The following is a 15,442-nucleotide window of genomic DNA, read 5'->3' as shown; positions in this document are numbered from 1 at the left end:
GCAATAGAAGAAATAATGAAATTCATTCAACTGTTCTTGAGGACAACTTCTTTGCGATCTACTGCCAGTTTTTAACCCGATCCCGTAATTCAAAATTGTAATCGGATTCTGCAAATCTAGACGTCGTCGCCGATCCTCCGACAGGAATATCAAACATAAAAAAATCTATTTCTCCGGAGTAAATTTGATGGGTTACGTTTAGTTATTAACCATACTAGGAAATCTTGGTATATGTTAAAGAATATCAACTAGGCTCGCATAGCTATGCGGATCACGATTCAGCTCCTAACGATACGTTGATACCTACAAACAGAACGGACATAGCTTACAAAACTCCGATCTAACGAACGCCAACAACGTTATGTAATGAAAAATGAAGCCTTCAGAACTTCCGAGTATATCTAGTCTTTCGCAGCTTTCTAACGTATTTTCGGTTTATAATTCGAATCACAGATTTCAATTGGCCAAGAATAATAGACATGTCTCATCCTGAAGAAATGTATGGTCTAATTTTTAAGATAATATATCAATATTCGAGGTTATCCATTGTCTTGTGATCCTTTTTTCAAACCAACCAGATGAATCACAAGCTGGCTTCTCAATCATGAAGATTTCTTTTTAAAGCGAATGCTTCGAGAAATAATGTTTTCTCCCTCTCAATAAATATGTTTTTTGTTACCCACTTGATATACAGGTTTTTCTTCCCTCCCATAATCATTTTTCTGTCATCATCAAGTACCTACCTACTCTTTCAGAAGATCTGCAAGGAAGCCTATTCGCGCTCAGACAAGATTAAATTTTTTCTATTTTCGTCTATAGTTTAAGATATGTTTTTTGTTGGTCAAACCGCCTTTCTCATATCTTTTTTTGTTTATTCAATTTTTATGTGACTCACTATGTCTACCTTCATTTCACTTGAGTTTTGGAAATGAATTGTGCAAAAATAGGCGCACAGTTATTATCTCGAAAATTTTTTCATCGATTTTGATTGAACCCTAACTATTCAATCTTGATGATGTGAATTAATCATCACTTGAATGTGGGTACTTGAATTGTTGTTTTAAATCAATTTAGCTCTTCGTAAATCTACATGTTTCACGAACAATAAATCAATAAATCCAAGTCATTAATATTGGAAAAAAGTCAAGTTGAAATGTTGGATAAGCTAAAAAACAACTAGAGAATAGGCAAAAAGTTGAACTTTCTTCTAAGTCAGTGAAAGTACTACATAGTAGGTCTATAAATATCTACCACACCAATTCTGGTCTACCCTCGGGTCTACCTTAATAAGTGAGCTAGGTAAATAAATATTAAAAAGCAAGAAAGACGCTAGTTACAACACTTATTTATAGCATACAGTTCAGTAGGTGACAACAAATAAAAAGTCAATAAAATATGTAACGTTTATAAATGTCAACAAACTGTACCGGCTTAAGAAATATCCACTTATCTTATTCGAAAGCTGTTCTGCCTTATAAGGATATTATCTTTTATTATCTTCTGTTTACATGGTAGCCGATTTGAGTTTGATACTAGGTAAAATCGCCATAGATCTAGATGAATTTATATCAATGTAGACTCGATTTCTGATACGATAAAGACATAAAAACAGTACGAACTGTCTCTACAAATTTGTTCAGTATAGCCAACGCTCCATAGATTTTCACTAAGATGGCGTAGAATATTAGGACTTAGTTCTATTTTTCCATGAATGAAATTTTAGAGAGTAAAGTAGAGAGAGTAAGATAAGTCACAAATATGTACGACTGTTCTAACCTTACAACGCAATAAGTTCGAATGATAATTTTTTTATTTTGATCTGGTGATGGATTCAAATGATAAGGTTCTGTTCTTCCGCCCAGCCTCAATTACGATAACTCCCTAACAAAAATAGAGACTTGAATTTTTTCGAAGAGGATGTAATTGATTGGAAAAGTTTCTGTCTTTATAATGCCAATAAGCACGTTCTATGAAGAATCACGTCAGATTACCAAAAGTAAAGGCAGAGTAAGTAATTTAGAGAAAAAAATGCTATGGACTGTTCATTTATGACGTTCAATCATACCATAAAGAGCGTAATTACTTTTAGATCCTCGGAACACAACCAGCCTGCTTCAAATCACGGAAGCAACGTCCCGAACCCTCATAAAAAATTAACAGTAATCTCGCTTAGAATGCGATTTGTAATTTCTATGATTCCCTACTCTTCTATGTTCATAAAAGAAGCGGGCAGAATTGAACAGAAATCAATTACCGACAGATTGTTTAATTACGATGGAAATTCCTCGGACCTATTTGTACAGAACCAGGTAAAGTAATGCGCAATTAACTCAGAACTGGAAGTTTAGATAGGAACAGATTCAATTAGCAGGTATTGTACAATGTCCGGAATCACCTGTTCTGACCAAACACAGAGAAGAAGTGATTGGGAAAACTATGCGAATGGTGTGATAAGAGAGATAGTGACTCGTGGTTTTTATGGTTTCTTGAAAAGGGTTATGTGCTTCCAAGTTTCTTTCGATTATTAGGAAAAATGGGACCACACGCATGCTTTCCCAGGCCTCTATATACAAGGTGTTTTTAAATTAACCGTGAACCTTAGAGGACATGTTACTATGACTCATTTGCTGTCGTTTGAGCCATGTTTAGTGATAACCAAAAATCAACACTTTACGATATTTGAGTTCTTGTGATTTCTAAAAGTTTACTCACCTTACTTCATTATTTTTTTTTACGTTGACCAAATTTGATTATAATTTCGGATTATTTTCGTGGTCAGCGAAAAGTCCGGATCTAACACCGTTAGAATAGACGAAGCAGTGATAAGATTGAGAGTAAATTTCTTGCTGAAAATAACAACTGAAGAAATAAGAAAGATGGCACCTGCTTGTATAAGGAATGATTTATGAATACATTTTGTACTTAAATTTTGAGTTTAATTGCAATAAAAAAATATTTGATTCATTACTTTCTTTCCTTAGCTTTTTTCTCCTTTCAAATCAGAATCTGCTGACACAAAACTAGGGCCTGCAATCTAACGAAAACTTTTTGTGATATAAAAAAGGAATTTGGTAAATTTTCAAAATAATTTTTGTCATACATAAATTGTGGAATTCGAAAGTTGCAGGCAAATTTATTTTAGGAATATACTATTCTTTTCTTCATATACCAACTTTCAAATCATACTTATTCTTATTCAAAATCTAATAGCATAGTTTTGCTTTTTTCATACATATCATATACTTTTCTGATGAAAATAATCAAAAATTTCAATCAAACTTGATCAACGTAGAAAAAATTGAAGAAAAATGAAATAAGGTGAGAAATTTTTCAAAAAACACAAGAACTCGAATATGTGGGAAACTGTTGCTTTTCCGTTATCAATAAATATGGCTCAATCAACAGCAAATTAGTGATACTAATACATCCTAAAGGGTTCACGTCTAATTTGGAAACACCCTATTTTAGTAATTGAATTGTATAATTCTTCAAAATTAAATGATTTCAAACGGAATTTATGCATGAAGTAAGGTGAAAGGAACGACTAGGATTCTTGAAAGTTGCAGGTAAGGGTATAGGTTTGAATAGTTAAGCTTGAAGAAGTTAAGATATGACGGAACAATTATCGAGGAATATAGAATTGCGTATAAACCTGCTTGGTAGTTTTATGAAATGAGGCGTCTGTTTTGTTTAGACTTATGTGAGAAGAGTCTGAATTTTATTTACTTTTTTAGAAATTCTCAAAAAAAGTCAAGTTTTCTGTTTCTTAATGAATTAACGACAAAAAACTATAAAGCATTGTCATTTTCTTACCTCCGCTTATTATTATTACATCCCCTTTTATAACTACTGTCCTAGTAGGGATATTGAAAAAACTCTTGATTTTGAATCAAATAAATGGTTCGAGACGAAAATTATTAATTTTCGATGAGAAATCTCATCTTGACTTCTATTTGGAAATGATGAAAAATGAAAAATTTTGAGTTTTTACTTCGAATATACGATCACAACTTCTTGAAATAAATATTTTCAGGAACCAACTTGCTTGAGGTGATATCTGGAAATGCTGCCTATACTTTATTGTTATATCTATAATTCTGAAGCCATAACCCGATGATATGTATCATTTCCAAACAAGTTAGGACTTGTTCGAAATCGACATTCTGCGAATACTCTTTTTCCTGCACTCCCACGCTCCTGCTTCATTCCATTGTCAATGTCATCGACATACACATCCTAATTTATCTGAGGAAAAACAAAACGCTCAGTTATGATGTTCGCGGTAACGATCATCCAGCGTGCTGTTTACGACCAACAATTTGAGGTCGAGTTTGTTATCGAACGGAAGACGACATTAACACCTGATATGCCGAATTTCTTTTTTCCCATAGATCTACATCGGGATCTTGTTACGAAAATTGAAGGTTTGGATGAAATTATGTAGATGAATAGGCCATTTCTCTATTATTAAATCTCGTATTATCAATTTACCCAAATTACTCATTGAAAAACTTGCGGTATCTTCGATGGATTTCTGAATATATTAACGTAAGCAGGAGTGAATTGAATAATTTTACGGTAAATATTATTAATAAGGACTCCAGCGATTTTCAAGGTTCTTCAATAGATCCTATAGTTAATAAACTGATAATTTTTTAAGATCGAACGATCTTCATAGTCGAAAATATAGAAAAATGTTATTTTGTTATTTCGATATCCCCAGAAATTTCGTATTTTTGAAATAAAATCAGTATCAACCTGTTACTTATTGCATATGACATATTTATACGACTCAAAATAACGAAAATAATAATTATATTTTAGACCCAGAAATATAGATAATAATAATTTGGGAAAAAGTTATTTTTCAAATATGAAACGAAAACATTGCAGAAAATTCTTTTGAAATGAGACAAGGTCAAATAAAATACTTTTGGATGGTTAGGAGAAAATATATCCTTTAAAAGGTATCAGTTCGCAGCAATTCAAATTCCTACAAGAAAGTTCCCAATAAAACCAAAAGAAAAACTTTTATCTCTTCATTTATTTTATCGTTTCTGTCAATTGGATCCACTCTATAGTTCATGGGATCGGTTCTATAAAATCGAATATTTTTGAGTCATTTGATGAAAGCTAATTGTTATTGTGACTATAAAGAGAAGGTTGAGGTGATGTTTCTAGGTAAAGACAATAGTCGTGAAGCTTCATGATTGTACGGGGTACAAAAAACTACATTCCGTGGAATGAGAGTTTTTGCGATTGTCATTCGCGATGACATTTCGATGCAAGATAATCCTGAACTACATGAGCATACTGAAGTTCTGTTAATACCTTGTAGGTTAGTATGGGTTCTCAATACACATGATAGGTTCTTCTAAAATGGCATCAAATCGTCCTTTTCCGATGATTGAATCTTTGAAATACCTCAATGAGTTCGAATTACAATGTCGAAATTTTATAGCTTGTTCTTTATTGGAATGGTACAATAAAATTTTAATTGCTTTAAGCTGTTACATGTTCTGCCACATTGATTTGTGATCATCCAGTTATAAACTTTAAAATCAACACAACTTTCACATATTTCTGTTTGGTTCCTGACAATTGACTATATTTTATTATTTTCAAGTTTATGCTTAAAAAAATTAAGGGAAATTATGATTCCCCTTTGAATACCGTCTAATAATCATATAGATTTTCGATCTTCCACAAAGCTAGTTGGGCTAGATTCTGTATTTAGATACTTCGAAAATTTCATTAGTGCTTTCAACAAAATAGTATATTCTAAAACAAGCAGAATTGGCTCTTATTCCAACACGAAAGCAAGAGTGTTGGAATTGCCTTCTGCAACGAGAATTAGACGATATTTACTCTATTTCAGTTAAGTTTTGTGAAATATTGAAGAAATTCAATGAAAAATTCAGATTATATATTTTAGTGACTTTTGTATTGTATCTTGGCAGTTGGTGTGACTGTTACGAAAATTGACAGATTACGGAATTTGAATATGAATCGTTCGTTTCGAATTATGAAATAATTTACAATTACACTTTAAATTCGTGAATTGTGTCTGACGAAATCGATTTAACACCACCAGAATTAAGAGAAATTGCGAATAATTGCAAATCATTACAATATATCCAAATTATATTATATTGACAATTATTGACGTTTGTTGAAATTTGATAGGATTGGAAGTCAGTTTAGACAACCACAAAATGAAAAATATAACTAAAAACGATGTTGTAATGAGTTCATTACAGCACTGTTTTTAGAACTGTAATAAACTCATTACGATACTGAAATAAAGAATAGTAATTTACGTAACAAGTCCGGAAAATAGGGTTTTTTGGACGAATAGATAAAATTCCAGGACGAGCGTAAGCGAGTCATGGAAGTCTGTAAGTCCAAAATAGTAATTTTCGTAACAAGTCCGGAAAATAGGTTTTTTTTGGACGAATAGACAAAATTCCAGGACGAGCGTAAGCGAGTCCTGGAAGTCTGTGAGTCCAAAAAAACCATTTTCGGACGTGTTGCGTACAATATTTTTTGGGCAACCATGAAAAATAACACTATCGCTGCTGCTTTCCATATTTTATTGCGATTGCGATCAAAAAACATGCAAATTTTTGACAACTAATTTCATATGAATTGTCAGCCGTTATCTCGGTTGCTATGGATTCTATGATTCTTTTCCGGCCTAGTCCGGGAAGTACGTACTTTCCGGACTAGGCCGGGAAATGCTCACTTCCTGGATGCTTTTTTTCTGAGAAAGTAGCATTTCCCGGCCTAGTCCGGAAAGTACGTACTACAATATTTTTTGGGCAACCATGTAAAATAACACTATCGCTGCTGCTTTCCATATTTTATTGCGATTGCGATCAAAAAACATGAAAATTTTTGACAACTAATTTCATATGAATTGTCAGCCGTTATCTCGGTTGCTATGGATTCTATGATTCTTTTCCGGCCTAGTCCGGGAAGTACGTACTTTCCGGACTAGGCCGGGAAATGCTACTTTCTCAGAAAAAAAGCATCCGGGAAGTGAGTACTTCCCGGACGGTTGCCGAAAAACACTTTTTATTTTTAGTATTTCTCATTAAGGGGTCAAAAATGATTTTACGATAACGAGATAAAGTAGCTCAGAATTGTGGGAGCATTCAATGCATAACAGCAAAATTCTTCTCAGTCTCAAGGCTGACTAGGAATTCGATACTCATGACGATAAGACGATTCAAAGGAATTGAGCGAAGTTACGAAGTGTAAATTTTTTTGTTGCGTACTCACGCACATAACTCATCACAGGAAACCCTTTGATTCGCGGCAGATACCGATATTTTCATTCGATAATCGATAATTTCGCTGTCATCCCGACTCGTTATTAGTTTTTCAACAACGGCGAATTCAGCCGGATCGTCCTGCTCCTGGTTAGCGAAGAATTCAGCGGGTTTTTGCTTTCTTGCCCTTTGTTTTCGTCAGGTTCATTAACAATACGAGATCACGGATGCCAAGAAGGCCGAAGCACAAATTAAACGCCATTATTTTGTCGTTTTTAATTGATCCTGCTGACGTTTGACGGTCCAATTATCCATCGGCGAAATCGCGGCATCCGTCGATAGTCGATGCTACAGGTTACTGCTAAACGATGAGAACAAGTTGCTATTCTCGACAGTTTTTCAGTTATTCCATTCATTTCCGTCGGTACTTGTGGAAACGGACTTATTTCGGCAGATTTGCTCCAATGTTGTAATAAATATAAGGAAATATTTGGTATATCGGGTGTCCCAAGGTGAGTGGCCTATTAGATTATTATGGAAACTATTGATGGTAAAAATTTCAAATTTTGAGGATAGATATTTGGCCATATAAGGTACATTTTTTGAATAATTTCACATTTCCAGTGTTGCCGGATGTACGACAATTTGGCAACAACTTTGTTATTTTGAATAGGACATCCGGTATTTCTATTTTTTTTATGATACTCCATAAAATATTAAATCTATTCACTCTTACTTTTCCATCCCTATCTTCAACGGTTTTTGAGTTATTAATTATTTTTCGAAATTTTAGATCAAATTGGCGTATTACGAAAATGACTCTAGTTCGCTCAATTTTTGAGATTTAAGTCAGAAATTTTGCAAGTCGTTAGATATTGATCTGATCTGTGTCACTGCATTTGAATTATGGTCGTCAATAATACAGGACGGACCAAAAAAATTCATCATTTGCCAAGTTACAAAATTGTGAAAAAGTCTATTTTTTCAAATTAGACACCTAGTATATTTTTCAATTTTTGGAATCAGTACAACACACTCTACAATTTTTCTATTCACGTCCCTATACCAATCACAACTGGATTCCGAGTTATATGCGTTTATTAGATTTCACATTGATTCAATAAGTGTTAATTTCTTTTGTATTGTTATTTTCTCTTTGTCGTTCATAGATCGATATATCAATGAATCAGTTCAATCCATAAATGTCAAAATAAACAATTATTGCCTAACAGGTGTTTTGTTCCGAGGTTTTTCTATAAATAATGGCTCAAGAAAGATATACACATATAACGCACATAACTCGGAATCCAGTTGAGATAGGTATAGGGACGTGAATAGAAAAATTGTAGAGTGTGTTGTACTGATTCCAAGAATTGAAAAATATACTAGGTGTCTAATTTGAAAAAATAGACCTTTTTACAATTTTGTAACTTGGCAAATGATGATTTTTTTTGTCCTGTATTATTGACAACCATAATTCAAAAGCAGTGACACAGATCAGATCAATATCTAACGACTTGTAAAATTTCTGACTTAAATCTCAAATATTGAGCGAACTAGAGTCATTTTCGTAATACGCCAATTTGATCTAAAATTTCGAAAAATAATTAATAACTCAAAAACCGTTGAAGATAGGGATGGAAAAGTAAGAGTGAATAGATTTAATATTTTATGGAGTATCATAAAAAAAATAGAAATACCGGATGTCCTATTCAAAATAACAAAGTTGTTGCCAAATTGTCGTACATCCGGCAACACTGGAAATGTGAAATTATTTTAAAAATGTACTTTACATGGCCAAATATCTATCCTCAAAATTTGAAATTTTTACCATCAATAGTTTCCATAATAATCTAATAGGCCACTCACCTTGGGACACCCGATATATGATGAAGATAACTGCAAAATTGATTTAATAATGATAATAATTCCTGTACTGTATCGATTTGGCAATTTTGAGGGCAATTTGCTATTCACCTGAGGTATTTTTTATAAAGGTTCAATGAGTCTACTTGATGAAGGATATTCAATATAATATCAGAAAATTTACAACTTTGTATCTATTCCTTCACAATAATATATCTTTATGATATATTTGATTTATTTTTGTCTTGGAATACTCAATTTGTACAGTTTTAAGTTATTTTAAATTTTCTTTTGATCGATTATTAATTTTGTCATTTTGAGAATTGGAATTATATTCCAAGACAAAAATAAACCAAATATACCACAAAGATATATTATTGTGAAAGAATAGAACCAAAGTTGTCAATTCTTTACATTAGATATTTTACCTACCTTCATAACTGATTAAATTCAATGGGAAATAAAGAAAATTATTTTGGTTTGAAAGTATATCTTGATGAAAGTCTTGTTGATCTTTAATTATTTTGATTAGTTACTACATTGTGCTTCTTGTGGATATAGAATATTTCAATTATGTTAAAGTGATTCATCAGGTCATCTAGATATTTTATTTTGTTGAAGAATCTTCTTTTGAAGGCATTGTCTTTGTTTATTTCATTTTAATTTTTGAAATATCAATGTGCACTAAATATCGAGTCACTTGATTTGAAACTAAGGTTCAAGAATTATTTTTTTTTAATATTCGTCGATTTTCATCTTGAATGAACACCAGCTCAAACAATATACTGTTGACTAATTGTTTCACCAGAATTTTTTGAAAGTAGCATTAACATAGAGATTAAATAGAGCTGATGAAAGTTGGGTGGTAGGGTAATATACCCAATAGAATATATTCCAACGTGTTCTCTACCGACTCTCCTTTGCTTCTATAAGACCTCTCAGGAGCTTTATTTACTAGAAGTAGTTGTGAGAAAAACAGAAGCATTATGTGAATCTAATTAAAATATAATAGTGTTATTGTAGAAATAATTCCAGCTTTGATCACTTCATTGCAATTGAAATATTTTTCAAACGAAGTAACGTCGTTTCAAAGGAAATTTCTTCATCCCAAGCACTGAAAATGTTCCCTATTTACCTATATTTCTAAACATTGAGGCAACTTTTTTTGGCCAATTCATTACTGGAAAAAATTAATTCGGAATCATTCATTTTTGAAGATCATCCCTTTAAATGAATAATAAATATTTTTCATTGCTCGATTTCTGAAACTTTTATGAAATAATAATTTATTTGGCTGTAGGTATATTATGGAATATTGACACACTAGGAAAACCTCCCTTTTGATTCTAAAATAATTAAATGAGCTTTCCATCAGTCTTCTGATCTATATATACTTGGTTAATCAAATATGGAGTCTACATTGTCACTGCATTAAGCTTCTGCGTCCTTTATTACCCACAATAACATATTGTTACTGTTATTTGTTTCTCTAATTTCTCAACTTGATATACTTTCGAAGATAATTTATGGATGATTTTGTCTTCCAATTACGCACAGGTAAATATTTCGTGAAATAAATACCTCTGTAATTTTTTTATGTTTATAGTAAATAAACATTATATTATAATTGGGCTCAAAATCAAAATCTAAAAAGGGTACACAAACGAAACAGAAAAAAAGGAAATCTTATAAAAGTTCAAAAACTCACCGTCCATCTGAATGAAAATGGCAGCACCAGCTTCCCTCTTTCAGGATCAGCTAAAGTGAACGAACTTTGTCCCAAGACACTGCTCGAGGTGTTCCCGAAGGAACAAGTACCGGTGCTTGTCACGTTGCTCTGGTATTCTTTAAGACACAGCCGGAAAAAAGTGTTACATGGGGTTGTACAACGCGCGGTGAGGGGGTTGCGAGACGCACCCCCGCAGCACTCCCCTGTCGTGAGTTCGGACCGGGGGTTGGCCATCTCGAGTACTTGGAGTTCAAAGAATCCCGATCCATTCGCGCACTGAAAAAAAAATTAGGAAATTAGGAATTGGTTGATAAAATTTTTCCTGAAATTAACGAAATTAAGAAAAGAAAAAATGATTGGCATGATGATATCGATTACCTACAATATTTTCTCTATTTCAGTATCGTAATGAGTTCATTACAGTACTAAAAACAGTGCTGTAATGAACTCATTACATCATTGTTTTCAGTTATATTTTCGTTTCGCGGTTGTCTGCACTGACTTCCGATCGTATCAAATTTCAACACACTTCAATTGTCAATATAATATAATTCAAATATAGTAAAATGTTTTGCAACATCATTCGCAATTTCTCTTAATTCTGGTGGTGTTAAATCGATTTCATCAGACATAATTCACGAATTTAATGCGTAATTATAATTTATTTCAAAATTCGAAACGAAAGATTAAAATTCAACTTCCGTAATCTGTCAATTCTCGTAACAGTCACACCAACTGCCGAAATGCAATACAAAAGTCACTAGGATTTATAATCTGAATTTTCCATTGAATTTCGACAATATTCCACAAAACTTGACCGAAATAGAGGAAATATCGTCTAATACTCGTTGCAGATGGCAATTTCAACACTCATGGTTCGAGTAAATTCCCAGAGTAAGAATATTACAATAATTTCTACTTTCGTCGAAGGGAAATACTTTTTTTATGAATTATCACAAAATTAGGATTTTGCCGCTTCTATAATAATTTTTTTTTAGATTTATTTACGAATATTTTTGAAATACATCAGTGCTAGGAATACCTAGGGTATCATTAATTATTTTGCGAAAAACGGAAAGTATTGCTTTTTCAGAATATCGTTAGTAGTTCGAAGCTCAAATTTATTGGATATCATGTCAGTTATCAATGCCTTTATTTTCTGAGTAGAAGTGGTGGATTGAACCAACATTCACAAATACCTATACACATTTCAAAAATACCCTTCAAGTACTTCCTTAACGGTTGTAGCGGCTACTAGTAAAGAACCATAAATCCACCGACTAGCAACCAAAAAGGAAGAAAAGTCAGTATGTGTAAATTGAAAACAATTAGATTCGACAGAGTTGTCGGATCGCCGTCAGCCACAGGAGTTCTTGGGCTAGTTCAAGTTTGTTACGGTGCGTTTGCAGTAGTTTTATGGTGCACAGGAATCATCCTATAAACTGTGCTGTGTTTTTTACACCCTCCTGATAAATAATTCATCTGGAGCAGTGCTCAAAGATCTCCGAATTGATATCGACATGACTGGTGTAAGAGAAACAGCGTCTGGGTCGCCTATTAACATAATGCCAACTATAACATTCTGTAGATGTTATCCAAGATATACCCACTTCGGTTCTGCGAATACGCTCTATCGATGGAATATATAATATTATTAAATGCAGACAATCACATTGGCCACGATATAGCGCTTTTTGTCCACCGTTTCACACTGGATAAACTGCGAACTGGATTCATTTCAACTTTTTCTGGAATTTATTGGAATCCTCGATATGCATGACAATGTTCCAGATCCAGTTCAGGGCAACTTCGGCCACCGTTGTGAATTTCATCTTCATGTGCTATATTTTTAATGAGAGAAGAATTCGAGTTTTTTAGATTCGAAATGGGTTTTTCCTAACTGTTATTCGATGTCAGTCTATTTCTTAAGATATGCGAGGCGATAAACCATTGATTTGTAGCATATCGATGTTTTGTCGCTAATTAAAACACACGATTGATGGTATCTCATTCATTTTATAGATGAACTGTAACTTATTAATTTCAGATTAGTCGAGTTCTCTCGAGACATTCTTCTATTTATTAAATTTTAAATTTATTCGCAAACACCTCGGCAAACACATTATGAGAAAAAAAGAGACCTATTATTCAAACCTTTGAGAAAAAGGATATAAACATAGGTTAACAGGAGTCTATACCGTTTCATAGATCAGTTAATTAATAAGCAGGCTTTATTTTACGATATAAACTATCGATTTATATGAAGCTCGATATGAAGTTTTCACTATTATTAATTTTAGAGAGTTCGTCATAGCGGAAAGTCCTTATTCATTATTTTTTTTTAAATGAAAATAAAAGAATGAACTATTGAAGTATAAGTATATACATGACATAACTTTCCGAATAAACACTTTTTTTACAAATTTTCCTCGGAATTTTCGCATAAAAATATTAAACAAAAAGTCTTGAAAGAGGCTGAAAATGCGCTTATTTTAAAATTAAAAATTAATGAGTGAAAACGCATTTTGAATTCTTGCATGTGGTAGAAAAGGACGGTTAATCAGAGGAACGTTTGAGATTGCTCCACTCCTGAAAATTGGTATGATCTCAAAAATGTTGATGATAGAGGAGTAGTTAAACTTAGACAGATCACGAAAATGCCTCTTAATAGACCAAATCATTTGAAATTTTTACAATATTTTGCTGTTACAATTTTCTGAAGAGATATTCAGAAAAATGTTTCACTAGACGAATTACTGCTAAAATTCATTTGCAGATTTAAGGAACTCAAACTGGAAGGACCTCATGTTTTGCTATCAAGTGTTGTTTCACACTGATTGCGGTTAAACTCAAAAATACCCCTGAAAAAGCCTTTTTTTAATTTTATAAGTGATCCAAACAATTTTCAATGAATCATTTCTTGAAATGATTGATCCAAATTTTAGTATGATATAAAGTTAAGCGGCCAATATCCATCAAAAAAACAAAATGTAATTGGTTAACCAAGTTAAATTGTGCAGTAAAACAATCCTGTTCAGATTTGTACTCCCTCGATCCAAAGAAAGTAACTGATCATAGCCTCATGTTATACTCATTATGTTATTAATGAATATTCTACGCGTACCTAATCCTATACGTGACAGACCCAGGATATTGAATTCTTGTCACTAGACCATTCATTAGTTACAACGGACAATGGTTTCCAATGCCTTAGGAATGAAAGAAGTTTAGAGTGAAATGAAATATACGTAGATATATATGATATTACAATTCAAGTTCCACTGCAGCCTTTTTAATCCTTTCGAAACTTTTTAATATATCATCAAACCGTATTATTGGAATAGATTGCAGTTGCTTTCAGATAATTAGGAAACCTGTCTGAAGTGTGACTCATCCTCCATTCTTTCAGTGTTACTAACAAAAGGCAATATTAGATATCAAACCGCAAAACTAAGCCACCTGTATATCAACTTACAGTCGAAGTTGTATGGAATCTTCTTACAAAGATAGATTTCCAAAGTGCGAACACTTTCTAGTGCTCCGTTTTCAATCCAATAGAAGAATACTCGGAAGAATGACAGATTTAATTTTGATAGACCTACCTAGATATTGGTTACTATATTGTGTTATAATAATCACTGGAGGTTAATTACAATTAGAATCATATGTATCAAAATAGTCGGTTCACTTAGATGCGACATTAATAAAATAATAATTCTTTCTATATGTGAAAGATGTTCATAACATAATATTCTATATAGATCTTATCCACTCCAATGCGTTGGAAGGCTGGCTTGTAATTGAATTATTCAAATGATCAATAACTCACAATGAAGCTTTGATACAAACAAATCATTGGAGCTTCTCTATCATACCTAGCTGCCGTAACAAGTCCACCACTAGATCGATAGAAATTTCATTCAGTTTGTGAATAATTAATGAGTTAATTAAAGCACTATGATCATAAATCGATTGGAATGAAACTGTCGAATGCCTGGAGGAAAAATTATTGACTGACCCTTTTATTTATCGGTTATGTAAGTGATATAAAAGTGCATGGGAAATGCATTCGTATTGAACAGAAAAATTCCACGACAGAACAAATATTTGCATAACTATTGCATGAGTGTTGTAAGACGGAATTTGACGGAAAGCAAATTTAATATTGCAAGGAACTGATAAGGAAACAAACTTATTTCCTGTTATTTTCATTCGATTAGATTTGTATAGGAAATGTATGTCAGTAAAACGTGTGTCAATAAGAATGAGGTAATGAGATGAAATGGCACTCTAAAAAGAAAACTACAACAATTTTTTTTTTATTTGATTTGGAAATTGGACTTTCAACTTGTAGAAAATTGAAAGCCGAGGACCCGACTACTCACAACACGAACAATAAGTAATTCTACATTTATGAGAATGTTCGATGAGGAAGATCCATCTTTTTAATATATCGAGGATAAAACAGAAAGGTATAAAGATAATGTTTATGACTCTTTCACGCTCTTGTTAAGGGCCAGTATTATAAAGGATAACCGACGGTTCAACCGTCGCTTCAACTACCAAATTCCTT

General features: G+C 32.7%; 1 protein-coding gene across 2 annotated transcripts in view; it reads right to left on the bottom strand.

Annotated features, from left to right (window-relative positions):
• Positions 1-15,442, bottom strand: part of LOC123670549 (protein jagged-1b) — a 173,831-nt gene that overhangs the window by 144,733 nt on the left and 13,656 nt on the right. For both annotated transcript variants that reach the window (XM_045604037.1, XM_045604038.1), the window contains exon 2: positions 10,849-11,145. In XM_045604037.1, the coding sequence (XP_045459993.1) occupies positions 10,849-11,145 (297 nt within the window). The remainder of the gene's footprint in view (positions 1-10,848; positions 11,146-15,442) is intronic.

This window comes from Harmonia axyridis, chromosome 1 (genome assembly GCF_914767665.1).
Source record: "Harmonia axyridis chromosome 1, icHarAxyr1.1, whole genome shotgun sequence".
In the NCBI taxonomy this organism is placed as follows: Eukaryota; Metazoa; Arthropoda; class Insecta; order Coleoptera; family Coccinellidae; genus Harmonia; species Harmonia axyridis.
Note: the sequence above shows the minus strand (reverse complement) of the source record. Positions and strands in the feature narration are given on the sequence as shown.